Source organism: Labrus mixtus, chromosome 15 (assembly GCF_963584025.1).
Source record: "Labrus mixtus chromosome 15, fLabMix1.1, whole genome shotgun sequence".
Lineage (NCBI taxonomy): Eukaryota > Metazoa > Chordata > Actinopteri > Labriformes > Labridae > Labrus > Labrus mixtus.
In genome coordinates, this window is record NC_083626.1 from 22,875,460 (window position 1) to 22,903,082 (window position 27,623).

The window sequence follows — 27,623 nt, forward strand, 5'->3', positions numbered from 1 at the left end:
AAGTTTGTTTATCTAGGACATAAATTGCGTTTTCTGAATTGAAATACATTTGCCGAGAGGGACCAATTCTTATTCCCACAAAAGAACGATAACTGTGTTTTGTAGCAGAGTGTTCAGGCGGACAAAGCCTGTAAAATTCAATTTGATGTCTCTGCCTGTTAACTTCCATACATATTCTTCCTGTTGAACTACCTGTGCTTCTTTCTCTCTATAAACCCGAAGCTCTTATCATTTTTGCAGTGTTTCTCGGCTGTAAGAAGTGTCTGACGTCACCGTTTTCCTTCTTTCTTTCTCTCCACAGAAGGGTCACATAAGCAACATGTTGTGCTCTTTTGACGCTGATGGTCGAGTAAAGGTCTCAGTATCCAGCTTTCTGCTCTGCTGCTTGGTGTGATGTGCTGTCCAAACCTTTTTAAGTCTCCTGTGCACCTGTAGAAACACTTTCAGCAGTCTGACAGTTTAAATACACTCTCACGTCTGCTGAAGTGTATTTTTTGTAGTTTTCCTTTGACTAACATGACCTCAGTCTTTGTTTTAGGTGTGTGTGGCTGTAGTTCCCCTTCTTGTTCATTGTGTTTTGTGAGACAGATTTAGATGAACTAACCCTCTCAGTCTGATTAAAAAGCTCTTTTGAATCCATCTTTCCTCTTGTAGTCCACCTGTAAACATTTTTTATTTTTTTTTAAAATCTGTTTGCTGCCCATTTTCTTAATCGTGTCTGTTTCTAGTACACTTTGCTTTCCCTTTTGTCATCTCCCCAAAACACTAATATACACCTTTATCCATGCACAAACTCTCCTTAAATGAACAACCCCGCCTCTCCTCTCCCTTTCTCTTTTACTCCTCTATTTAATCATGACAATTTTATTTCTAGGTGAATGGGAAGGAGCTGTCCCGCCTTTCCAGGGATCCCACCCTGGACATACGGGACCCTGTGCTGTCCAACATACTGCGGCGGGGGGCCCGTAGACGTGCAGGCCTAGCGGGAGCACCCGGAGCACCGGTGCCAGTGACCATGGGCATGGCCGACTGTGTCGACAGCTGCACCCAAACAGACATCAGCTTCCAGCATATGTTGACTCTGGGCAAGAGCAGCCAGCATCCCTGCGGAGCTCCACCCCCACCCGACCCTCCGCCGTCCCCGCCACTGCCACCGCTGCTGGAGCCATATCTCTTCAATGAACTGTGAGTGTTTAATAGGCCACCTGTCAGACCAGAACTCATCCACCATTTTTGGTTCTTGTTCATGCCATTTGAAGTGTAAAGCTGCCCTATTTACGCTAATACTTTGTTCCGGATGTTTTTATTCTCAGCTTCACAGAGCCGGTTTACTACGACCCCACTGACTACTTCGACATCACTCAGCATGAAGTGGACAGGCAGGATGAGCTGGAGTATGAGGTGAGGGCCCAAAACTCCTCTTCAGACAGCTTCCCCACTGCCTTTTTGAGCGACAGTCAAACTTTTGTGTTTCTGCTGCAGGAGGTGGAGCTGTACAAGTCTCGTCAGCAGGATAAACTCGGTCTGACGGTGTGTTACAGAACCGATGATGAAGAGGACCTGGGGATATACGTAGGAGAGGTGAGAATACTTTTATTGAAACATTTGAAAAAAAAAAAAAAAATAGATTTTTTTTTTACACTCCTAAACAAATCCTTCTTTCCACCCATCATCCAGGTAAATCCAAACAGTATTGCTGCTATAGATGGACGAATCCGCAAGGGAGACAGAATACTACAGGTACAGAGGCTTTAAAAGGTGTACTGGGGCTAAAATTGTGAGGCTATGTGATCAAGCATCCTCCATGGACCACTTGTGAATGTCTGCTCAGTTTTCTAATATTCAGCTGAGGGAATTTACCTGGCCATCGTATCTATCTTTTTTGGCAGCAGGTGTTGACTGTCGCTGAGCTTCCTCAATTATAATCTTGCAGTAGCTAACATTTTGTATTTTGCATTGAAAGCTTTGAAAACAAACAAAAAAAAAGGCATCTCAGCTAATGTGGCTTGTGTATTCAAACTGCTAACTCCAGAATGATAAAGCTTGCAAAGGATTTTTAAAATTCACCATTTATTGAACTAGGATGAGCAATTTACGATGCTTGGTATCTGCTTCTTCATCTGCTTTTAACTCCAAACATGAGCCAAACATTCTCGCATTGTCTCTGACCGGCTACGCCTCCAAAATCCTTAGAAATGTTTATATTGATACAACACATTTTCAGACTTTAAGAAGTATGTAAAACACCCTAATAGAATCCAACATCTTTGAAAATCATGTTAATTTCCAGAGGCTTCAATTTTTTGGATATAGTACCGTTTTTTTTTATGAGATTGATTATTATTACCCATGTAATGAAAGCTATGTAGAGACTTTGTCAGTGTAACTCAAAAGGGAAACTATTTCCTTGAATGAGCAATTTAATTAAACTCAGCCTCGGTGTAAAGGGTTTTTCTTTATCTGACATTAGCTTAAAAAAAAAAAGAAATTCTCCTCTTTTTGGTTTAGATAAATGGAGTGGACATCCAGGACAGAGAGGAGGCGGTAGCTATTCTCACCAGAGAGGACAGCACTAATGTCTCTCTGCTCCTCGCACGACCCGAGATAGAGGTGAGGAAATTGGATACGCTCTCTTCGGGGGAGCTCTGAATCTGAATGCTAACCTAAAAAAAAAGAAGAAAAAAAAAAAGACCTTGGGTAAAGTTAGGTAGTGATTTATGTGGCTATGTAGTTATTACAGTGAGCAGAAGGTAAGTCAAAGGTGCTCTGCTGCTGCTTCTAAGGAGGCAGAAAAAGAAAGCGGTGCAAAAACATGATGATCACACAGATAGCGGGGCAGAGACAGGCAAAGACAAATAGGGCTTGAGCCTACTGTGTTAATGTGGCAGCGCTTTGTTTGTCTCAAGGTCACACTTCTAGAAGATACCAGGGCATTTTGACAAACAATGGACGCCTCTCACTAACACTCCAGCAAATTAACTAGAAGACACACAACTTGACACACGCGCTCCCATTCACATCCATTTTTACTGCAGTCCTATTGTGAAAATGAGCTGCAGCTGGAGACAGTATAAGTGAAAGATAAAAAAAAAAATCTGTATGCTGGCTGCATTTACACAGAGGGAGCTAAAGGGCAGATATAAAAGGCACTCATTAAAACGTTCTAAGTCAAAGACACACACACACACAAATAGCCTCTCCTCTGTTTCAGTATGTCCTTGTATTTGGAGCGATGAGCACGAGCACTACCTGCGAAAGTCTGACAAGATTTATGGCACGGTCCCACATTAAGATTCAAGTGAGGGAGGTTGCAGATGGAGTATCATCTGAGGGAAATGCACAAGCAGAGATTAAAGCTTGATCTGTTGTCTTAGGGGAGATGAAGAGAGAGAGAAGTGGAGGGGCTGTGGAGGAATAAGAATGAAGATGAAGATAATCAATACTTGGTCTTGCAGTCTGCACGCAGTTTACATTCAAATCAAACCAATTAGCCAAGATCAACTGAGCCCCGTGGAGTCAATTGTTCACTAATTCAAGCACAGGTATTTCAGGTATTTGCATAATATTTGATCATCTTTTAAGGGGATGCCTGTCAACAAAACAAAACAAAGTGGTTGTGAAAAATTATGCTTGTAAAATCAACCACTTTAAGGTTATAATTAGCTATGACAATTATTTTGAATTTCTGTTTTATATTGACAAATTACTCAATCGAAACCACACTCAAATGCAGAGTTTTAATCTTGTGTTAAAATGTGACATAGCTCTAGCTCCATCTAGTGGTAGAATGGAGAACTACCCGTGTATCAGTCCAGACACATCCTGCACTGAACAGATACAGTAGATGGGCACTTTATTGTCATTGCATAAAAGAAAACAACAAACCTGCAGCCACCAGCACAGCATCGTTATAAAATCCGGCGCAGTTTCGGCAGATGGCTGTTCATCATGAGTCTTGTTCTGCTCGAGGTTTCTGCCTCTTAAAAGGACGTTTTTTCTTGTAATATAGCAACGAGTAAGGTCTTTTTACCTGCTTTCTGTAAAGTGTTTCGAGATAACATTTGTTATGAATTGGCCCTTTACAAATAAAGATTGATTGATTGATATGAAAATATATCTGTAGCTATGTAGCCTACATGTTAAAACATTTGTGCTAAACAAAGATATAATGCAGCGGCTGAATAAATAACACTAACAGTTCAGTTAATAATTTAATGAAATAAGTCATAGTGCAGTGATTGAGTGAATACACATTTATTTTGCATGGACTGAATAAATAAACAAACAGTTATAGTGCAGTGAATGATGAAATAAAAATTTCACAGTGAATTAATAGTGGACAGGTAGCAGCAGTAAAGTGAATTTTGCACAGATATCCTTGCCTTTCTTGGGAGGGAAGGTCATGAGTTTAAAAGTTTGTACAGAGCTTTAAGTAAGAAGCTGCTTCTAAGTCTGTTTTTGTAAAGCTGCTATAATTATATTCTGAAAGAGATCAAGAGCTCTGAAGAGGCGCCATTTAATCCAATAATCAATACATTTTTATTTATATAGTTCCAAATCCCAACAAAAGATATCTCATGAACCTTAAAGTATAGAGCGGGTCTTGCTGTAGTATTTGTATCGCTGTTTACAGGGACCCAACATTTATGATCCACCATCAGTAAGAACTTGGCAACAGGGGCAAGAAAACACTTTGAACAGGCAGAAATCTTAAGCAGAACCAGACTCAGATGGTGAACAGCCATCTGCCTCTAACTGATGGGCTGAGAAAGTGGGATGGAGGGAGAGAAAGACAGAAAAGACGCCTCTAAGTTCTGGAGAAGTTCTTTTCTTTCATGCCACTGAGAACTTCCTGCCTGAAGCAGCCAGGTGGACAAGATTAAAACAAGCTGGTGTTAAAAAAATATGTTTTCTGTGCACTTGAGGTTTGAAGTATCTCATATACAAAATACATTTGAACACAGGAAAAGAGGAGCACTGAGACATTTGCAAAACACATTTTTCGATGGGGTTGGGAGAACTTTCAACCTTGAGATTTTAAGCCAACTTTCTAATGCATACTTTACCTTTGTCTTTTGTCTCTTCAATACAAACATTACATCTCAACTGCAACTTCATTGACTTAATCAAACACCCTGCACCGGATACATCTTTATCTGTCAGAATGACAACCAGCTGGACCAGGAAGAGCTGGAAGTGGAGTCACTGGACAATGCTGCTCACCTTCCCAGCAGCCACAGAGTGAGGAACGGCAGCTATGTCCTGGGTGCTGGCCCAGGCAGCGTCTCTGGTGTGCTGGGTAACCACGGCCGCTCACTGAGTAGGGACTCGCCTGATTTGCTTCAGACGGTGCTGAGCAACAGCCAGGAGCTGGACAGCGGGGTCGGTCGCACAGATGAAAGCACGCGCTACGAGGAGTCTTCAGAACATGATCTTTTGGGAGATGACCACACCAGTGCCTCCAACACAAACGCCACTAATACGCCCGGCAGCATGCGCAAGTTTTTGTCCAGCCGAGGGGAAACTCCACCTTTGCTGCACTCTCAGAACCTCCAGTTCAGCACCGACTCCCTCTTAGGCCTGGACTGTGTTAATGGAGGAGGGCTGGAACAGTTGGAACGTTTAGAGAGGGCCTACATGGCCGACCCCATGAGGATGATGATGCCTGGGCTGACGGACGAGGAGTGCGAGAGGTACAAGGAGCTCCTCGAAATCAAATGTTACTATGAGAAGCACAGTAATGATTTGATGCTGCTTGGCGATCAGGGGCAGGCACAAGACGAAGGAGGTGTCTCACTGGACGTGAATAGGAATGAGAGCCTGACGCAGCACGAGATGGCCCTTCTGGAAGAGGAGCTGCGCCACTTGGAGTTCAAGTGTCGCAACATCTTGAGGGCGCAGAAGATGCAGCAGCTGAGGGAGCGCTGTCTGAAGGCTTGGCCTCTCGAGGACATGAATGGAGCGAGTTCAGGGGTTGGGGTAGGAGCTGGGCACCTTGAGATCAATGGTCCTTTAGCCAGTGAGGAGTCCTGTCACCACGCTCTGTCCGATATCAATGAGTTACCTGAGAGGGAACGCTCAGACAAGGATAGTACCAGTGCCTACAACACTGGAGGGGAGAGTTGCAGGAGCACCCCTCTGGTCAATGACCTGTACCCTTCACACTCCACGCAGAGCCTGGAGAGAGGAGAGGTTCTTCTCCCAGCATGCATGCAGCTTCCAACCTCCACAAGGCAAAGAGAGCGGGGAACCAGGGCTGAAAGGGACGGGACACAAGCAAACCTTAACCAAACCTACTCTCCCCACCCTCACAGGAGAGGAACCGAGTCAAAGACATTAAACGCAGGTCCTAAGGTAAGGTCCCTGTCCCGGGATGCAGGAACAAGAAGAGGTTCAGACGGAGGGGCGAGACGCAACCAAAAGGCCAACGGCACAGCTGAGAGGAATGGGGGATACAGTGCTGATAACAGCCCTTACCTGTCCCGCCGTGGGACTGAAACAAAGCCGCCTCAGCGCTACCTGAGCTGCATGCAACTGAGGTCTGCCTCCACCTCCGAGCAGCTAGGTGGACTGCGAGAGGGCAGCATGGAAAATGGGGGCGACGCCAGCCCGATGAGTTTGGGCAGCACATGTAAAGATGTTGCCCAGGCTCCAGACGCAGGACCCTTACCCATGTCCCCCCCACTGATGCCTGCCTCCCCTCGTATGGAGTGGAAAGTGAAGATCCGCAGCGACGGCTCACGCTACGTGGCCAAACGGCCAGTGAGGGATCGCCTCCTGAAGGCCCGAGCCATGAAAATCAGAGAGGAACGCAGTGGAATGACGACCGATGACGATGCCGTAAGTGAAATGAAAATGGGCCGTTACTGGAGCAAAGAGGAGCGCAAGCAGCAGCTGCAAAAGGCCAGAGAACAGCGGCGGCGCAGGGAGTTCATGATGCAGAGTCGTCTGGACTGTCTGAGAGACCGTGAGAGAGAGCAGGGCGGCAACGGTGCTGGACAGCCGGGGACTAGCAACCAACAGGAGCCAAACTCCATCCTGGAGCTGTGCCACCGTAGGAGCATGAAGAAACGCAGTCGCAGAATCCTGGACAACTGGATCACTATACAGGAGCTACTTGCACATGGCGCACGGTCTGTTGATGGAAAGAAGGTCTACAATCCGCTGCTGTCTGTCACCACAGTCTGAGATAAAGGGGGGAATGCCAAATGCCAAAGTGTCTCTATAGCTCGAGTACAAGCTGCTTTGGTACACACTGGCACATATTTGTCTGAAAGGATGCAGGGGTATAAAGTGTATGGCAATACAAAGTAGCATAGGACAAACTAAAATGTTCATATAAAAGGAAAGCTCCTGACTGAAATTGTGTCCGGTAACAGTACTTATCATCCCAAACAGATAAACAATACACACATTTACATTAGTGTTGAAATAAAGCTGCAATTCAGACATCTTTTCCATGAATTCTACACGGAATACTTTTTAGCTACAGTTTCCTCTTAAGTTTGCCTGGTTGAATGGACCTAAACCTGTCTGAAAAATGCTTCCGAGCCTTTTTTTGTTTAAACTTTTCCTCTCACATGTGAAGCAGCTTTTATCTTGCACAGAAACCCCGCAACTAATTTTCAGATATAGAACCTGGACGTCACCGTCACTGCACAAGACAAAAAAAAAAAAAAACCTGTTTGGGTTGGTACAAGCAGACTCTCAGACATTAAATGGAATAAGAGCACATATTAGTATTTTGGAAGCTGTTACATATTCAGAGAAGTCTTTTTACAGATGCGTCACTACTTGAGAGATGGCACCACCTGCTGTAAAGCCATTAGGGTAGCGGCGCACACTACCCTATTAGCTACATTTTTATTAAAGAAAGAATAAAGGAAAATCAAAAGTCAAGACCCATGCAGCTGTGAAATAAAAAAAAAAAAAGAATCACGTCTGTGCCATAAGAGTCCACAAAGGACGTTTGCCTAAGGACATTTTCAAAAGAACATTGTGTGCAAGTTTATGTAGTTATGACATTTTCTCATTCGTGCTGTGTATATGTAAAAATGCTCCTTTTTTGAAGAAGGAAATGCAGCTACAAAATTTTCAGACACACATGCTTTTTGTAATAAGTAGCTGATCTGTGCCTTCCATCCAGGCAGATGTGGCTGTGTAGAGCGATACAAGAAAGGAAGAAGTACCATTTTACTGAAGCACAGAACTGACAGCTTGCTGCTTTTTAAAAAAAGAAATAAGCACATTGTGTCATTAAAAGCACAACAATGTTGATATTTTAATCAAAAAGGCATAAATGCATTTTAATCATGCTTTTGGTTTGTCTTTATATTTGCCATAGAACTCCTACTTTTAAGTTTATGTCAGTATGAGATATCATTTTGTTCAGTGTATGCTGTGAATACGGCTTTATTCAGTGCAAACCAAGATTCTTTATTTGTTTGCTTTATCAGCAGGCTTTCTGTTTTAATGTCATTGTTGCCGGATGTATCACCTGTCCTAATTATAATGTCGCTCTCAGAACCTACGGCCAGCAGAAACGTCTGTAATAACAGAACAATGATCGCTTCTAATAGGGTAACTCTTTTTTTAAACCCTGTGAACTAAAGGTGATTTTTCATTTGGCTTACATGCATGTTTGACGCAGAAAACATTTTTTTATGCTTAAGACTAAAAGCCTTTGACATACTGTAATTTGTGGTTGTGTCTTTCTAAAATCTTCTAGCATAGACAAAACATGGTGTACTTCTTGAATATTGTGATGTCCTGTGTCTGTCATTTCATAGTGAATGTTTTTCTAAATAAATGCCGTGAGCATAACAAATGTGTTGGTACTTTTTATTTGCTGCCTTTTTGTTGGGAATTTGAACAATGCAGAAAATGTGTTGATTTTTTTTCAGGACTTGGTTGAGAAATAACGAGGCATCATGTCCTAAACAATACTAAACCTTTATTTTCTAGCAAGAGTGAAAAGAAACAAAGGCAACATTAAAATGAATAGTTTTTACACAAACTCACGACAACTGTGTGTCTGCAATATCAATAATAATAATAATAATAATAATAATATAATTTGAACCCAGGAAACATAATAAATTGTGACAAAGTGAGTTACAGTGAAGTTACCTTAATTTTTAAAGAGAAAGAGAAGGAGGGAGAGAAAAAAGGTCAGATGGAAAGGAATAAAATAAAAAGGATGGGCGTTAAAAAAAAAGAAAAGGAAAAGGCATCGTGGGGAGGGGGGGATGGGAGGGGAAAGACAAAGCTAAGAGGTACAGATGTCCATTCTGGGAAAGTAGCACCAAAAACATGAATGCCTCTTTTAACACTTCCCAAAATGTTCTCAGTTTATTCAAAATGCATGTCCTCTCAAAACAGCATCAAACACAAGATTCAGTACAACTAAAAAAATAAAATAAAAAATACAAGTGTAACAACGATGCTGTTGTCTAAGATCAGGGGTCAAAACCTTTTGCTGTACCTCAGCTTCAGGGTTTATTCCCAAAACAGAATTAAACCATAGCTTATCCAACTTCAATGACGGGGACTTTTTAAGTGAAATGAAACTGCAACTGCCTGCGCTCAGACAGGCTTGAACTAGCATTTAATACAGTTTGGATAACATTAGCATACTGACTGACCTCAGAGACAACTCTAGACCAAAGAGACTCCTATGGTGGTAAGTCCCACATCGATTCAACAGTCTTTACATGTTCATGGGAAATGTTCCAGGGAAGGTGGAGAGACGGGTGAGACGAAAAAGAATAATTACTATGGGGGGGAGATATGGCTGAGTTTGGGGTGAGACAGTGGAGTGTAGAAGAAGAGTCATTGCTCTGTTAGTGTCTGAATGTGTAAATGAGGAATGAGGAGGGGTGAACGGTACAGGGGAGGGGGATGTCCTGCATCTTTCTATAACTTGACACTGTTTTCTGGCACAGAACCTTCTGTCCCTCAAGTCCTACGACGGATCCGTTTGAACAGAGCTCCAGCGTCGACTACATCACAAAATCTGTCTAAAGAAAAGAAAAAGTTATTATGTAAGCATTAAAACCACATCCACTACTTGGCTTAATGTTAAAGCAAAAGCAGGATAAGGGGGGGGGGGGGCATTTACCTCTGGGTGGGTCTGGACAGGTAAGTGAGGGAAGGGGCTGTGGCTGAGAGGACAGGTTTTCTTTGACTCTGAGGCATCCAGTGACCTCCCTCCTGCCCCCTCCCCAACACTGCTTCTGTGGCCCTTTCTCTTCCTTTTAGAGTCCTTGGGTCGACCACGTCCGGTTCGCCTCTGCTCTTCAAGCTCAATCTGGGAGACGAAGACAACGAGAACATTACAGATCAAGCAGTTCAAATGAAAAAAAATGTGTGTACTAAACCCAGCAACACTTGTATTAGCTTCATCCAAAAAACAGCAAAGGGTTTAGTCAGACTTTAATTCTAGATATGACAGAAAATCATTCAACCACTGAGCTATCTACAGCCAGCATTGCCCACCTAAAGTGTTTACCAGCCCACCCCTATTTAAGAAAGAGGCCTATTGCTCTTATGCAATTATTCCTAACCTGATAAGAATTGGGTAAGCTTTTGGGTAAGCCATATGTCTTTGGAAGCCCTGCTTTTATTTTATCATTTAATGCTTCAGGTTTATGTCCTTCTAATATCTTGCCCTTTAGAAGTAATTTAAAATGTCAGAATGTATTTTCCTGACCTGGATGAGTGTGTGCAAAGATTCTCTGGATGGAAGTGAAGCAGCTTGCAGGACTCTGTGGATGGGAAGTGTCTGGTCCAGAGACACCTCCAGCAGATCTCCTTCCAGCTGCAGCTCCTCCAGTTTGACCTTGGTGGCTGATGCAAGCTTCACTACCTGGCCTTTGAGCTGAGGCAGCAGGGGCGTCAGAGACCCCACACCTGAACAGTGCACAGAAAGAAAACGTGGTCAGAGCTGAGGTCTGTGGTTTAACTTGCACATCTCACTGTTTGGTGTTTACTTTGAAATCAGCACAATGTCTTACCTGTAACACTTGACTTTTTGCTGATGCCATTTTTACATCCAACCTGTGGATCAACAGTGATAAAAAAAAAAAGATTCAATTAAATAGGTTAATTGATAATAACAATAATACATGAAACAGGAATTTAACATTATTCATCCCATAAAAAAGATTAGACAAATAGAATCAGAGAAAGGTGTAAACCTGAGTGCCGTTGGTTTCCTTGGTCTTCTTTTTAGGTGACTCCTCAGTCAGATCAATGACTCCTTCCTCTCCTTCCCCTCCATCCCCTCCATCGGAGTCCGATAAAACAATCACTGAACTCCCTTCTGTCCCCTTTTCCAAATCTTCCTCCTCCCCTTTCTCTGTGTCACAGTGGAGAGTTTCTTTGAGTTCTTGCAGCCTCTCGAGTGCCTCCTGCAGCTCAGGTGTCTCCAGTGCCTCCTTGGCTCGGCCCTGCCAGGTGATGGCCCTCTCTGTGAGACACTGCAGTGCTTCTCCTTCAGGCAGACGCACTGGTAGCCTCTGCAGAGCCACGAGCAACGCCAGGATTGTCTCCAGGCGCGGACGCCGCGACCGCTGGCATTGCGGACACAAGAAACGTGAGTCCCAGTCCCACCAGCAGAGGGGGTTCACTGGTGGTCCGGAGGTGGGGAGCAGGGAGGGGAAAGGAACGCAGCCGCCATGGAACCAGTCCTTACACAGATGGCAGCGCAGCTGAGGAGCACGAGGCTGACCTCCACAAACACACACCGACTGAGAAGGGTTGGTGCAGGTGTGGTTACTGTTACCGTTCTCTTTTACAGAGTTCTCTGATTGGCTGGATGTGTCCGTCTCCATGGCGTCGTCCCACCTCCCATTCTCCTTGTCCTCGTTGTGAGTTGCGGTTTTAAATCCAGATTTACACATGTTGGATTGCTGTAACCTCAGTAGTGTCTCTTTCTCCTGGTGCTCCCCTTCTTTGAACGCCATCACCTGGAGATGAGACATACAAATCCAGTTCTCAATAAGAACGACTATCTATGCACAGAACAAAAATGTAAAAAGAAAGAAAGAAATCTAAAGAGAGAGCGATTAAAAATGATAATGATATCAAAAACTCACAATAGCTGCAGGGTCCCTCAGGTCGTGAGCAGAGAGGCCCAAAGTGTTGGTATCAGAATCATCTAAAGGATCGTCCAACTGCTGCGTCTCACCTTGTCTCTCTCTCCTTTTTGCACACGGACATAATACCTGCAGGACAATAACGGAGTGTGACGTAAGTGTACTGATACCTTGTTTTGCTGTTCAGTGTTGACAGAAATTTGATAAAGTTGCAGCTTTAACTCCTTATAATTTCTTGAGAGCTGCCTACCCTTTTTTAATTTGACTTGGTTAATATGTGATGCAAGAACAAGTTGGGACACAATCAAAGCAGAAAACCAACAAATCAACAAAAAAGGAAAATTAAAAAGTTGCCCACCTCTAGCAGACTGTGTGGACTGCTCTTCTTCAGGAAGGTCTTAGTGGCCTTGTCCCTCCAGGAGTGAGCGCTGGCTACCTGCAGCTCCAGCTGTCTCAGCTCTTGCATGAAAACGGGCAAGTCCCGTCCAATAGCCACCAGGCCCTCCAGGTCATCCAGGCATGGGTAATGCTCCCCATTCTACAACAGAAAAAGGAATCAATTATAATATTCCAAGAACAAAATGAAATAAGCATGTTTTGAATTGCCAGTTAAATCACAAAGTCAAAGTTTTATTTTTGTCACCTGGATTTCCTCTAGGTCTGTCACCCAGGCTCGTGCTCGAGTGAGACAACCCTGCAGAGCCTGAATGTTGGGCAGCTTGACTGGAATAAGCTGGGCCTCATTTACTATGGCCTCCAGCGTGGATAGGGGGTGCTTTTGCCTAGAAGAATGAAACCATGAGAAGGGAATGTTCTTTGAAACAGGATAAACTACTTGTGAAATGAGGACAACCCCTGAAGTAGGGCAAGTATGTAGAAGTGTTTATCTTACGACATGTTTGTCTTACCTTTGTTCGAGGCAGATCTGTGCTTTCTCCTCCCATCGCTCTGCGATCGTGAGCAGCTCCTGCAGCTCTGCCATGGCGGTCTCCACAGAAACACTCTGAGGTACGTTACAGCCTGCTTCCATCAGATTCCTCAGCACCTCCAACGTCACCTCCTGCCTGTCCCCTCCTTCAGTGCCCAGTGTTCGCCTCACCTCTTCCAGCCAATGGCCCTGCTCCTTTAGGCCCCGGAGTAAATCACACTCCGGCACCACAACAGGCAGCTTGGCCCCCTGCTCCAACAGAGTCTGCAACTGCTCAGCTGGTGGAGACTCCCTCCTCCAGTCTCTGTCACTGACCAGCGCTTGAGCTCGACTCTGGAATTCCTCCACAGTCTGCAGAACCGCCTTAAAAAATAAACGAAAAGAAAAATGATGCAGAGGTAAACTAAGTGTATTTTTATAATGTATGTTAAATTAAATGGGTAAAGTTAGAGAAATGAAATGAGAAGCTTCTTGCTGCAGCTTCTTACCTGTACTCCCTCCAACTGGTCGATCACACAGGGCAGGTTTTGCATCGTCTCTACTAAAGATTTGAGCTCTGCCAACGTCATCTTACTTTCACTAAAATAAAAAAACAGCAACATGTAAGTGCTTGTAACTGTGCAGTGAATGTAGAAAAAAAAACCATGAGTTTGTGTTCTGTCATACCTGCTCTTTGAGTTACTGAGGAGTTCAGAACTCGTCTGCTGACATCTTTCGATGTCTTTGACAACAGTGTTGAGTTTTCGCAGGAGTTCGTTGTCTGGAAACTTTCTTTCTACCGCTTCCTTCTTCAGCATCTCCAGATCATCAATTCCTGTAATTTAACAACCAGTGTTTGTTATTTCAAGATCATAATTTTCTGATTAAATGCTTTGTAAAGGGTTTATGGTTGATAATTTCCTACCTATTTTATTTCCTTCTTCCTGCTCAAGAGCCTCTTTTACTCTGTTAGCCCAGGAATCAAAGGACTCAGATCGGACCTTTAATCGGTGTAACATGGCTAACAACTCGTCCAGGGTGTATCTGTACCTGCACAGTGAGGGGATGACAAAAACATGTTAGCATAACAAATACATATCAAGCTAGTCAGAAAACATCAGTATCCCTTTATAGACTTGCTGTAAAGCATATGCACACACTCGTGGCTACACAAGACATACCTGAGGTAGAGTTTCTCAGTGGGGCAGTTGCACAGATCCTGAGTGTGGTAGAGACACACAAGTCGCTCGGGACAGTTTAAGCAGGCCAGAGCAGAGAGGAAGCATGTTGTCTTACATTTATCACACTGTCTCTCATCATCAGGAAGCAGCTCAAAAGCTTCACGCTCTGCTTCAGTAATGCCCTGCAGGAAAAACACACAAACAATACAATATCCAATTACTAAAGCACAGAGCTCAATTGTACTGATGATGTTTCTTCATGTATAAAAATAATGAATGTATAAATAGAGAAACAACAATCAGTGCGAGTTATTTCTGTCTCACCCTCTCCATTAAACCCTTCCGCAGCTTCCTCTCCTCTTGAACTATGATAAACATTTCCCGGTGTGTAGCTGCAGCCAGGTTGAGGTCCAGTTTCTCCGGGCTTGCTGCCATTTTACAGGTGAGTTCCTCGTGGGAGAACACACAATACCTCCTTAGACGACGGTAGTGCTCGATGCAGGAGCGTCCAGCAGGCAGCTGAGCGGGACAGAGAAGACAGAAGGATGTTGATTATTGCAGTACTGTGAATGGTGTGAAAAGGAAAGCTGGAGACAGACAGACAGTTGAAAGAGACGTACCCAGTCCGCAGTGCAGAAGTTAACAGCTTCAGCAAAATTATATCCCTGATTGAAGCCACTGTGATAAGCTCTGGGGAAGGTGATGACGAACTCACCAGCACACTGGTTGGTTCTCACAACCTGCAAATCAAAAACACAACGATTAATCACAGAGAACGTTTCATCAAACTAGATTTTCTGTTGTGTGATTTTGAGACACTGACCGGTACTCCGTGAGACATGAGGATATTGGGGTTCATGATGGTGACCAGCTGGTGCAGCAGGTCAGGTTGACACTCAAACAGCTCCGGTGTCAGCTTCTTCATCACCCCCTCAAGACGCTCGGCGGCCACAGAGGGAACGCCATACCAAGTCTTGGGTTCTCCCCTGCACATAATGAAAACAAAGGAAAGGTTTTAGTATTTCACGACATAGTTGTATCGTTTTTGAAATTCTCTTTGGACAGCAGAGAATATGATAACAAACACAGGAAAACAGTTGAATTTCCTCTGCATTCTTCAGCTGTTGTTTTGTTTATATTAAGAACTGAGTACAGTTGGGAGAGAGAAAGTGTGCACGCAGAATACATTCCTATTATCCATCCTACATGCTGCTATTGTTCAAGCCTACAACTACAAACTAACAGCAAACCCACACCAAGCACAAGAATCATTCTGTACCAGTGGAGGTAGTTGATGGAGTAGCTCCAGTGATCCTCGATGTGCCAGCAGAACGCTGAGAACACCATGCCCACATAAAGCCACGGCACCTTCATCCCAGAGATGTCTCCATTAATGTGGCACAGGAGAGATTGCTCCAACACGGGCATCACGTTCAAGTTCCAGCCACTGCGGGCATATTCCTAACAAACACAGAAAACAGACAGCTCTGAAAATAAAGACCTGGACTTTCACTATGAAATGTTTTGATTAATGACTGACTGCAGGAACCACGTAAACAGGATTGCTTTATATACGCAGTTCATGTCATTTGAATACATTACAAAATAATTAAGATTTTGATCAAAGATTTTTACTCAAATACAAACTGAATGACACTATTGACATTCTGTTGTCTACAGTACATTTATTGAAAACAATTTTTCCTGGTGTTGGTTTTTGTTTGGATTTGACTGATTCTGAAGTTTTTTTTTTTACAAACTGACCCAGATCAACTCCTGATTCAAATTCTAAACATCAAAACAAGAAAGAAGAGAAGAGAAGCTTGTAGCACTGTATCAATAGCAGTCACTTTAGTTTCAGTTATCACTATCATGGTATTTTTTACAGCATTAGGCAGGGATATGTTTGTCCATACATGTCAAAACAGTTATAATAAAACACATTTCATGGGTTTGATTGCTTTTATTTGTGCATTATCTCTTTGTCTGTAATTCTGTTACTATGCCGGCTTGTTTTGAACTTCAAAGATTTTGAATATTTTCTGATGAAATAGAAAACTGAGTGCCAAATGAGCCTCCTGCAGTCATGACAGTGGATTTAATGTTTTTTGGGGGGGAGATCAACACTTTACTTGAGCAGTTTTGAGCATTTTAAAAATGCAACCAAAAGCAGTTTGCTGTGGTCTTATCTCGAACCTTGAAGACTATTCAAGCAAAGATTAGCTACGAAAGGTTAGTAAAGACACAACAATGTACGTACCTCCTCTTCCGTTGTGAGCTTCCTCTTGCCATTGTCCATCGGGAAGCCGCTGCCAAACTCTTTTGAGTGAATGTCGGCTCCGTATTCAACAGTCACGTCTTCCTCGATACTACTCACTAACCTCCAGAACTCTCTCTCCACGAGCTCAGTGGGAACCATCTACAAATGGGAACAACGCACAGGCTGGAGATTAGTCTCTCATATTGTCAACAGTCAGGACAGAGTCGTGCCTCAAAGTAAATAGGTGACATCCTGCTGTCTGTGTGCACACTTACATGGACAGGCATGTTGAAGTAATCCGCTTTGAAGGCGTCCGCCATTTCCCCAAAACTCTGCAGGCTGTATTCTCGTGTGGCCTGCTCAAAGCCAAACGCTTCTGAGGGTTTCTTGACCTCCTACAAAATTTAAATAGTTAAATGTTTTAACTCTCAAGACTTATCTTTGTTGTGAGAATATCACAACAAAGATAAGTCTTGAGAGTTAAAACATTCTAAAAGCAAAAATGTGAAATCTGGAATAAGAGTCACACAGTTAGTCCCACCAGACTCCTTTTTGAAAGGGTTAAAATAGTTTTACTAACCTCTGCGACACACTTTGGACATCTCCAAGTGCCTTTGGGAGGATCAGTGACCGGGGGCAGTAGACAGTATGTGTGGTAGTTATCATCACAGCCATCACATAACAGGAGTTTCTCATCATCATCTCCCCGGCCGCACATCCGACACACAAAAGAATCCACCTTTGAAGAAGGGAGAAGAAAAGCAGAGTGTGGTTACCTTTCACGAAAGCAGACAAACACACTGTCCTCTGAACAGATGACATTCTACAAAACATCAGACTGTGGGAAAAGTAAGTCGAGTAAAAGCTATTCAGAATCATTTGACTAGAGGTAGTTTACATTATGGAAATGTGGATCTCAATTTGAACTGCTAACCAGGGGCACCCTGTGGTCAACTTACACACTGTGGGTTGTTGAGGTTGCGTCTAAGCCTCATGGTCATTTTGGTAAAAGGTCCATCTTTATCATTTTCCTCATATTTCTCTTTCCCATTCTCTTCCTCCGCTTCTTCTTTTTTCACTTCTGTTTTCACTATGAGGCTGGGAGGAGGCGGCTCGGGGCTTGATGTGCTTCCTTCACTCTTCTTCTCTGGAGCCTCCAGAGGCTCTGCTTTGACCGAGGTATCAGCAGGAGCAGGAGACAAATCCTCCTTGATGGTAACAGTTTGAGGAAGCTCATCTAAAAAGAAGAGAAAAGAGTGTTCAGAACAGTTCCATTTTTAGAGACGACAGCTACCGGTAGTCCTGATTGTGGTACTCAAACTGACAGCAAGTTCTCAAATATATTGACAATAGCAGTCAATAATAAATTCTACAGTCAATATATTTGACTGCACCAATGGATGCAGGGTTTCCCCGACCATTCATTTGTTGTGGTGACCAACCATCACAATGTGACCGCCCACCAACATAAGAATAAATGAAATAAATAATGATTAAATGGAATTCATGTACACTCATTTCAGCTGAGAAATACATTTCCAGAATGCCAGAACAGTTTGCCGCTTGTGATTGGGTTGGCAGCCTACACTCTGCATGTAGCGACCCTTTGTTGACGAGGTGAATCATGCAGAATAAAACACTGACTTTCTCTGGACGCACCATCCCATTTAAATCTTATTTACTTCATATTCAGTCCCCTCATGTTAACAGCATGTTACATGCTGACGTTTAGCATTGTAAATCATCTCACATATATGATAGTATCATTTTTAACCTTTAACTCTGTAAAGCACTTTGGTCAACCTTGGCTGTTTTATTTTTATTTTTTTATTAGGTGCAATAAAGTGACAAACTGGTGATATACAAATGAGGCACAAAAACAAACAGACAAGGTCAGGACAACGACTCCAAAATACAGACAAGATAGACAAGAAGACAAATAACCTTGGCTGTTTTAAATGTGCTATAGAAATAAAGGTGACTTGATTAGACTTTATATACTAACACATCAAAGGGGCAACTTTTTAATTCTTAGTCTGAGGTTCATAAGAAGTTATGTCTCAGGTTTTTTTAAAATCCCCATCTTAATTCATTTTTCCACATTCAGGGCACTAACCTTTCTTCCTGAGGCCTTTGTCTCTTGCCACCAGTCCAAGTCCCATCATCTTCGGCCCCGCACCATAGATCTGTAGCTTCTTCAGCTCTGGGTTCTTCTCTATGTCCTCCTCTGTAGGTTCAGGCTGTGGATGAAAGCACATCTCAGTGACAAAGGCTTAAAAAGACGACAGCTACTCTCCAAAGCACAAAGATCAAACCAAGTGTGTCGGCCAAATGCAGAGCAGACAGCTGAAAAACTTGAGAGCGCAGCAGTGCATCACAAGAAGGTTTACGCTCACTTAGAAAGTAAGGAAAAGTTAGGCTACGTCAAAGTGAGAGCTTAAAGAACAAGACCCACCACCAGAACACAAAGTCAACAGCAGGTGAAACCATCCAGTTGAGACAGGGCATCGTTAAAAATGTGTTAATTGTTATTTTGGTTCTCATCAAATCCTTGCATGATGTTCTTAGTATATTATTTTGGATGGGGAAGATGAGAAGAAGTCAAAAGAGAAAATAGTTGTCATTTGTAGTAGATCATAAGGTATTTTGTAAGATTGTTTAGTAAGAAGGCAAAATAAATAAAAACAAACACATCTTGCTAAGCACAAGTGATCCACTGTTTTATTAACCTTTTTCTGTCTTAGGTGATTCTGGGGAATTATGACCTCTGAGGAGTTCTCAAGTCAAGTCATTTTATTATCATCAGCACGTTTCACTGTTCTTGTTTAAGTCGTATCCAGTCACCCATTATCTTTTGTGCCTTTTAATCTCCCAGCGTCCCCAACTGCTCTCCTGCAGATCTGTTCCATGTCCCCCATAGAAACAGAGAATTCTTAAATCTGTTTTATCTTTTACTCCCACCTAATATCTCAGGTCATGTGTGCTGTTACAAGTGATAACAATGCATCACAAGTTTTGCATAAACATATCATTCTCTAATAGTTACTGTCACTGTCAAAGCATTTTTTATCTGTCTCTAATGTGATTAGATTTTTTGGGTCAGAGTTATTTCCTGTTTGGATCACATGTAAAACTTAATTAAATCTGAAGTGCCGCACCGCATGCGGGCCACATTGAAAGCAGCAAGAAGACCACGTGCACTTGTTTGTTTTTTAAAAACCAAACCTTGCTTTGTATTTACCGCCTACTTGAACACAGCCTTCAGCTGCTGTGAATTATGTTGTCTTGACTTCAGTTCAACTTCATCTGGCTTCACACAGTGTTCTCTTTACTGAGCTGCTTCAATCCCCCCCAAAAGAATACTGTTTACAGTAAACTCCAGTGAGACTTCTGTATCTTAAAGTGTGAGACATTTGGCTGAAACAATGTTGTAGGGAAAGCTTTGTCACCCTGACGTCATACCTTTCAGTACATTTAAGAAAAAGCTAAAGACCCAGCTCTTTCATAAATACCTAAGACCTTAATGATGATGATGACGATGGTTTTGATATTATTGATGATGATGATGATGATGACAATGGTTTTGTTTGATAACATCCATTAATGATGGTTTCTATGCTGATTAGAACTCAAGAACAGCCGTCGTGTTGTGCATTGCCTGTCATTTCTTTTGCTCTTTTTTTCCCTTTAATTTTCAAATCACAGAATCAGTTTTATAAGTTTTGTAACACTAGTTATAGTCTGTCAGCCTTATGATTGCAAACAGAACACATAAGTCATGTGTATTTGATTGTAGGTGGAAATGGAGAAGGTCATAAATCATAAAAACACAACAAGCAGGATTCAAATGATTCCCGACTCCTGCCCTGGAAGTCGTTTAACATCCATTCAAGATGCTTTCACACCACCAGTTTGGCTCAAATCTGAATGGATAAAAATCTATTATATAAACTCTTTCTCTACTCAGGTGTGTGGTCTGTGATGTCTGAACACAATGTGAATTCACACACAGCAGAGACTTATTTATACATGCCATGGCAACATTGCAAGTGCCAATTAGAGCACAAAGGCTTAATACCATTAAAGAGACATTCATGTTCAAGAGTTTCAAATAGAGGACAAAGGATGAAGCATGTTTGTTTCTAAATCTGTCTGTATCGGTTTCAGTTCCTTCAGTCGTGCTGATTTAGCTGCTGTGGCCTCGTTATTCTCTGTATTTTTGCATAAATAAAAACAGGTGCTTTGTCCTGGCATACTAACTGTGCCGACCAGAGGAGGACTCAAGTGAGACGGGGATTAAAAACAGATTACAGAGCATAGCTCAAAGCATGGCTTGGTAGAGAGGAGAGGGCAGTAAAACTTAGAGACCGACAGTCAAAACAAAATGATTTCTTAAGACTTCAATATAGCTCGGTCCATCACCTGACTATACACCTCAAGAAGTGAAAACCCATCAAACTAAGACTAAGTTCTTCTATGTGAGTGCACTCTAAAGAAAACTCATGCAGCCACACTGTTAGCTGCTGAATTAAGCAGACAGCAAGGCAAGCCGGCAAAAGTGCATAAGCACACTGACAGCCAAGCAACAAAGCGTTTGAAGCCAAGTACAACCAGAGACAAAGAGCATGGGTGAAAGGGAGAAAGTTAGAGAACCTGGGAGAATGTATGTTTGGTATTTGGGATACATTGAAAGTTTCTTCAAGAGCCCTCAGTGAACTGTGACATTTAGGATCCCTTAAAAAAAACCCACGGCCCAAAAACACCTTTGTCCAACATAAGACTGCACAGTGTATTTTTATTAACAGTCCATGGGGTATAATCATGAGGAACAAAATGTTTCATAACAAAAAATAAGCAGCCTGGGGAATCTCACTGTGTACGGTGTCTGTTCTAGAGTTTGAAAATGTGAAACATGGCCATCATGTTTACAACAGTTATGAAGCTACTGCCACTCCTACATTGCTTAATGTAATCCCTTTGAATGCATGTTAATGAAAATATTTTAGTGGTTAGTTAGGATAACAAGAAAAAAAATCTAGACAACTTCAGAAGGGGGCTTAAGTGGTCGAGGAAAAAAGCAGGAAGAGAGCAGGGGAGGGCAGAAGGTGAGCTTATATGCTCACGAGGCAGTACCGCAGAGATGAGTTCAGAGCCAGTGGTGAGAGGATGGGGGGCCAGATCCTCTGGACCCTGCAAGGGGAGACAACAACAGCAACAATAAACTGAGACAAGAGGAAATTAAGAGATGAGAGAGGAAGGGAGTGAGCCTGGAGGGCACAGAGCCAGCAGCTGTAGGAAAAGGGACACATCATGAGACAAAGGTCACAATAGATGTGGGACGTGTGACGGTCCAAAAGGAAACAATGTAGATCTAGATATTAAATGTTGCCTTTCAATTTAAAAGTTTGTAGTTTTTGCATAACTGTTATATCTCCCTCTACTTTGGACAGGGCTGACTTGTGTGCAGCCTCAGAGGCCAGTATGTTGCCAGACCATTGTAAATGACTATCATTATTTATTTTTTTAAAGCTATGCCATTGTAAAAATGCTTTTGTATTTAAGAGAACTGTTTATCTTTTATCTCTGCTGTGACCTAGAAAGATACTGTCCTGAAAGCTGAAAGAGTTCTAGATTGGTACTTGGCATGCCAAGGCATTAAATATCCAGGTCTAAGTGATCAATTGAGATCTCCTCACTTTTGTAAATAAGTTTAACTGCTAAAACAAACAATTTCAGCCAGAATGCTTGAAAATGTGTTCACTGGTAATATAAATAATAGTTCATAATAAGAAATAAAACAAATGAGCAAACAAATTATTGCACGAAAGCTCTTATGAGTAGTAGTTGCATTGATCTTTTTATTGTTATCTGTACGAATTTCAGTCCTGTTTTTGTCAAGTCAGCAAATAAATGCATATGCAAAAAAATGTGTTGCAGATATGGTGAAATAACTGGAATCCACTGTCATGTATGAAGTACTTTAGAAAGAACATTTTATGCTACTTTTATGTTTTAAAAATATTATAAATATTTAAGATAATAATAACGGAAAGTGTATGTTACAAGCTAATCATCAATAGCTTACATGGAGCAAGCATATGATAACATACTTTAGGCTGTTCCACAACTTTAACTGCATGTTTGTAGATAATGTAAAAAAAAGAAAGAAAAAAAGAAAGAAGTTTTGTGACGATATGAGGCTTGTGAAACACACAGCTGGGTGTCTACCTGTGAGATGAAAGGAAGTGGAAAAAACACAAAGCAGGGAGCAAAAACAGCAAAGATAAGCAAAGCAGCATAGCGGGATGGAGAGTTAGCAAGCTGGGATGCGCTCTAAGTGCACTTTTAGATCTTCCAGATACTAGCGACACTGTAACCAAAGTAAAAGAGCACATGGATGAGCACAGTTAACAAGAAGCGTGTGAGCTTTGACTTTTTGTTTGTGTGTTATGATGGAAGCTAGGATGTTATTTATGTGTGAAACTAAACCATGTTTATAAACAAGTGACTCAAAAACTTTCATGTTTGCTGTTCAATCCACAAAGAAAATAAGTATAAATCTTATGTCCAATAAGGTTTGATGTCCTGAAAATAAGCCTGCATATTCATTTTGATTACAATATAAGAAAACAATGTAGTTACAATGAAACAGAGATTAGAAGTCTACAATTAAAAAACCATATCTGATGAGGTTAAACAGCCAACTACCTGGTATTTAACCTCATCTGCAGGTTGATATTCAGATTTTCAAGTGCCACTGTTGCATCAAATTCTTCTTTGACAGATTATCTTCAACAAACCCACACAGTTTTTTTGGTATTTCAAAGTAACCATGGAAACAACATTTTTATTTTTATATTATTATTCATTTTCCTCGGCTGAGGCATCAAGGCAAACACAGAAATGTGAACCAGGACATTACAGCCCACTGACCAGGTGTATTCAGTGTAGGGTTACTGGGAAGAGAGTTATGCAAATGAATGGAATGTCACTCACATCAGGCTGGCAGCGGTTAGCTCTGCGTCCGTAACTGCTCATTTTGGATGGCTGCACAGACTGTCGCAGGGGGATGGAGTGCGGCTTGTACTCTTTATCCACATCCTCACCATCATAGTGCTTTGGCTTACAATGCTGGAAATGATGTTAAAGAAGAGAATATACATGAAAACCTTTGTAAACACCCGCTCAGCTCCAAAATAAATTGAAGACTTGAAATGCTATCACCCCTGGTTACACTACAGGAGGAAATAAGAGCGTGTAGATAGATACCGGCATGCTGGCACCAGACTGGAACATTTCAAAGGGGTAGACGATCCTCTCGTAGTGCGAGCGCAGCAGAGAGCCAATGTTCTTGCCTGGAGGGTAGCCAAGCCTTTGGGCAACACGAGCCCAGCGCCGTTCCTTACAAACCATCTCAAAACCTCCTTCATCGGTCACAATCTGGAACAGGAAAGTATTCCATCCAGTAAGAAATGAAATCCTACATTTATTGATCAACATATTTTTTAAGTTCAAGACGTTACATTAGTATTTACCTTAGACAGGCTGTACAGATCAAGGATGCGACGTTCAATATGTGGAATTTTCAAGGAAGAAGCCTGGATCTCCCAAAACCTGGCAATGCGGTCCAAATAATTCAGCTTCACTCTGGTCTCCGCCTAAAATAGGATTCACAAGGGACATGATTGATAGTTTGACAAGATCCATTCACATATTTAACTGTCTTTCATCAATGTGCAACTTTTAAGAATATATATTTTTTTACCTCCAACTCATTGAGCCTCTGGATACGAGGCGTGAAGCGGAACGTATCCAGCTCCACTGAAAACGGTGGCTGCCAGTCCTGTTTGAGGGTAAAAACATGCTATCAAACATCAAAGACTTCAGGACTGAAAAATGTTGTCAAGAGCAAAGGGAGGTGAAACTTTCATTCAACCCCTTTAAACGCATGCCTGCTCACCAATCACTAGAGATTTTCCAAGGAGCTACTTTCCTATTCGGCTAAACAGAAATCTAAAATCCAGACTTAGGGACCAATTTAAAAGTATGAAAACACTCAGAAAATAATTTAAATTGTGAACAATCACCTGAATGTGGTAACGCCTGACTCGCCTGGTTGATATGCCAGTTTAACTTGGCACAGTCTGTATATAACTATTTCTCAATATTCTAGATCAAACTACTACTCCTATAGGATGCTATCCGTGCTTGTTTACATCCTGGTAGAAGAGCAGGCTACAGCCCCCGCTAGTGGCCTATACCGATAAGATGTTAAAACTCGGCTTGACTCTGCTGTAGGTGGATGTATCAGCAAGGGTGAGAAGGCTGAGGTGGGCGACTCTGTCACATTGTGCAACTCAACATGACAAAGACCAAGGACCTGATTGTGGATCTGAGGAGGAAAAAGGCATCCCTACAATTCAAGCATTAGCAGATATTTACTTGTGGAGGCCGAATCTTGCAGATTCCAGACTTCTCTGCAATTGGACGTATCTTGGCGATGTAGCCCAGGGGATCCAGAAACTCCTCCCATGATGGCTCAAAAACTGGACACTCCGGAGGAGGTACAAAGTCTTCCCCTTCCATTGCCCTGAAAAATAAGAGTGAACAAAGCAAAACAAGTTATTTAACTGTGGTAGACTCACCAAAGGGCACAACAGCATCAATAAAGCATCCGCGAAAGCACAATACTCTTATATTTAATTCTCAATTACCTCAAGATACTCGGGCACTGTTAACATTGATGTGACGAAAGTTATGGGAAAACAATCATTTCAGAAGTTTGTTTACTGTACAGCAGCGATCTTTAGAAATGACATTTACTCGACAAAACCATAAATGTTCGAATGTTAAAGGAACATTACAGCAGATTATACATTTGTGACAAAAGTCTACTATATTTGTTTACTCTTTCAAAATATTTGATTTATCCTAGCACATGATTTCAATAGCCTCAGTTTCAAATAGAAGGTAGTTAGTTCCTCTTCAAGTTTCATTGTTTATAATTTACATAAATACTTTTCATAAACATCCATAAGAGGCATGGGGATTCACAGGATGAGGGTTTTTTTCCACTCAGAGTGGTCCTTGTTCAAAACCCCTCCCCCAACTCCAGACACAACAAAACAAATGCCCATGATATTGAGAATCAACAAGGCAAAGGGGGGCAAAAGTTTTTGCAAGGCACCACGCTTTATCAGCTGCGGTGCAGAACATCAAACACAAAAAAATAAATATAGAAATGATTGCAACATTTTTTTTTGTGTAAGCACTTGAGCAATAGGCACTGCTTAAAAAAAGACTGTTCAAAGTGAAGACAAACATATTTTTTTCCCCCAGAATACTTCTTATTGAAGAAATTGTATCAAACTCAACACTCCACATGCTTCACTTCAGTGTCAAATATCTAATTAATCTGATTCTTCATGAGCTTCCAGGCGAGAACAATGGCGTGGAGGCCATGAACCCTGAAGGTATAGAAGGCCATAAAGGCATCACCACTCACAAGTGGGTAGATTAATCAACAATCTTTGTGGAACACACATAATAAATTGTATAAACAAAACAAAAATGTTGCCTTACATCTTGTAAATACAACTCAAGTGTATATATAAATGTCAGCAGCAACTATTAGCGACTTTAACTTCGGAGAGCTTACCTTCCAGCGAAAGTCATAACACTCAATTAAAGAAAGGATCTCCAATTTAATAATATTATAATGTGTTGGCTATCTTAAGTGTTAATCATGTCTTCTTCGGGCAATCATGAAGTCTATTTGTACCCATTGTTCGTGCTAGTAAGAGGTACAGCCGCTTGCAGCTATCGTTAGCAACGAGGCCTCCAGACCGAAAAGATCGCTTTACACGGTTTCAGGAAACTAGCACCGCTGAGCTAACGTTAACAGAGTGTAAGTCAACATTTTAACCTTACATGGCGGAGCTGGCAACACGCTACACATATGTCACCTATATGCAAAAAAAAAAGAAATGCCACATGCAGTTATTTGTTTATCAATTCATACTACAATGCCTCGCTGCATTCAATTGACTGACCGAAGACACCTCGATGTCCCGGGGTATGAGTGGGCAAGTGGCCGCTCTCCTTCCTCTGTTGTTGTGATGACTGGCGGTTAGCTAACGTTGGCCAAACTGTTCGGTCCAGTTGGCGAGCTACCGTTGCTAGCCGACCCCGTTTTTCCCAACCTCAGGTGTCCATACACTCCGTTTTGGTTCAACACAGTGACGGCAAAAGGTTCGTTTAACAGCAAACGAGAGTCTTAAACTTTATCAATTATGTCGTTATCGATCATTTTCCGACCACTATCATCACTCTCTTCAGGCCATCCTATCTTTCTTGACGAGACGCCATCTTAGTTTTTTTTTTTTTTTTCTCTCACGACCGAAGCACCACCTCAAATCTTCACTGCGCGTCCGTCACGTTTACTCCCTGAAAGTAGTCCCCACGTACGCAATCAGCAAGTCTGATAATTAAATTAAACTGCAACAAGGTTCGGTACGTACAGACAAAACCTAGTGGAATTAGTACATTTAAAACCTTTATATTGCAGTGATAATTTAGGATGCTGAAATCAAGGCTCTTAAGAATAAGGTATCTTTTTAAAATATAGCCTATACTATAATTTAGTCCTCATGTACTGGGACATTTTCAAACCATTGCAATATCATCGGGTTCTTACCTTTGTTTCCAGTTAAATAAGCAGTGACGTAAGCGGTGACATATGGAATTTACACAACACTTCAGTTTAGGTAATGTTGCGTAATTTTAACGCGTAGCCGAATTTCCGGATTAACATGCAACTCGTTTCCTAATAGCGCTTGTTTCCAAATCACACTGGCCATTAAATGTATTTGAGTTGAGCAAGACTTATCTAACTGCCCATTTAACACTGCAGAACAAGAGACAACGATGGACAGCTAAAGCTGCATTTCCACCATAAGTACCCAGGACTTTTAGTTCCAGGGTCTTCTTGCCAAGAGATTAACAGCCCCACCGAGAAAATCCGACCCCTATAGCCTAATAAGGACATTTTTGGAGGTTAAGATTAAGATTAAGATTTACTTTTATTGATCCACGCAAGGGGAAATTTCTGTTTTTACACTCTGTAGTCATGCAACACACACATGCACAAACAGGATCCTATGGACATGCACTAATGG

General features: G+C 42.0%; 2 protein-coding genes across 6 annotated transcripts in view; one reads left to right on the top strand and one right to left on the bottom strand.

The window, feature by feature from the left end:
- LOC132989845 (PDZ domain-containing protein 4-like) overlaps nt 1-8,289 on the top strand; it is a 21,949-nt gene extending 13,660 nt beyond the window's left edge. Inside the window, exons 2-8 of one of the 2 annotated variants that reach the window (XM_061057745.1) lie at nt 302-355; nt 875-1,185; nt 1,314-1,401; nt 1,483-1,581; nt 1,678-1,740; nt 2,509-2,610; nt 5,164-8,289. In XM_061057745.1, the coding sequence (XP_060913728.1) occupies nt 302-355; nt 875-1,185; nt 1,314-1,401; nt 1,483-1,581; nt 1,678-1,740; nt 2,509-2,610; nt 5,164-7,188 (2,742 nt within the window). In that variant the 3' untranslated portion in view covers nt 7,189-8,289. The remainder of the gene's footprint in view (nt 1-301; nt 356-874; nt 1,186-1,313; nt 1,402-1,482; nt 1,582-1,677; nt 1,741-2,508; nt 2,611-5,163) is intronic. The other variant, XM_061057746.1, reaches the window with a different exon arrangement.
- A 644-nt stretch (nt 8,290-8,933) lies between these two features.
- Nucleotides 8,934-27,163, bottom strand: kdm5c (lysine demethylase 5C). 4 transcript variants are annotated; one of them, XM_061057741.1, is made up of 29 exons: nt 27,143-27,163; nt 24,889-25,036; nt 24,212-24,289; nt 23,982-24,104; nt 23,716-23,886; nt 23,443-23,577; nt 21,580-21,636; nt 18,563-18,686; nt 17,406-17,683; nt 17,027-17,185; nt 16,722-16,841; nt 16,447-16,605; nt 15,466-15,647; nt 15,010-15,172; nt 14,807-14,926; nt 14,511-14,705; nt 14,187-14,368; nt 13,931-14,055; nt 13,693-13,840; nt 13,515-13,605; nt 13,007-13,389; nt 12,742-12,880; nt 12,457-12,636; nt 12,099-12,227; nt 11,199-11,969; nt 11,016-11,058; nt 10,712-10,911; nt 10,121-10,309; nt 8,934-10,019 (listed from the first exon to the last, which is right to left on the bottom strand). In XM_061057741.1, exons 2-29 carry the CDS (start codon nt 25,030-25,032, stop codon nt 10,002-10,004), a joined length of 4,806 nt encoding a protein of 1,601 aa, XP_060913724.1. In that variant the 5' UTR covers nt 25,033-25,036; nt 27,143-27,163; the 3' UTR covers nt 8,934-10,001. The 4 variants fall into 4 exon arrangements, with proteins under 4 accessions (XP_060913724.1, XP_060913726.1, XP_060913723.1 ...); XM_061057743.1 differs by lacking the exon at nt 27,143-27,163 and adding an exon at nt 26,499-26,770 and having other exon boundaries at nt 8,934-10,015; XM_061057740.1 differs by lacking the exon at nt 27,143-27,163 and adding an exon at nt 26,499-26,769.
- Between the last annotated feature and the right edge of the window lie 460 nt (nt 27,164-27,623).

Excerpts from the sequence above, each read along its gene's own strand:
- kdm5c (XM_061057741.1), bottom strand. The coding sequence starts at position 25,032 with ATGGAAGGGGAAGACTTTGTACCTCCTCCGGAGTGTCCAGTTTTTGAG. Across the intron at positions 14,706-14,806 it reads ACTTCTGCACTGCGGACTGG|CTGCCTGCTGGACGCTCCTG; the intron begins GTACGTCTCTTT and ends TGTCCCGCTCAG. Across the intron at positions 14,369-14,510 it reads GGAAGGGTTTAATGGAGAGG|GGCATTACTGAAGCAGAGCG; the intron begins GTGAGACAGAAA and ends TTTTTCCTGCAG.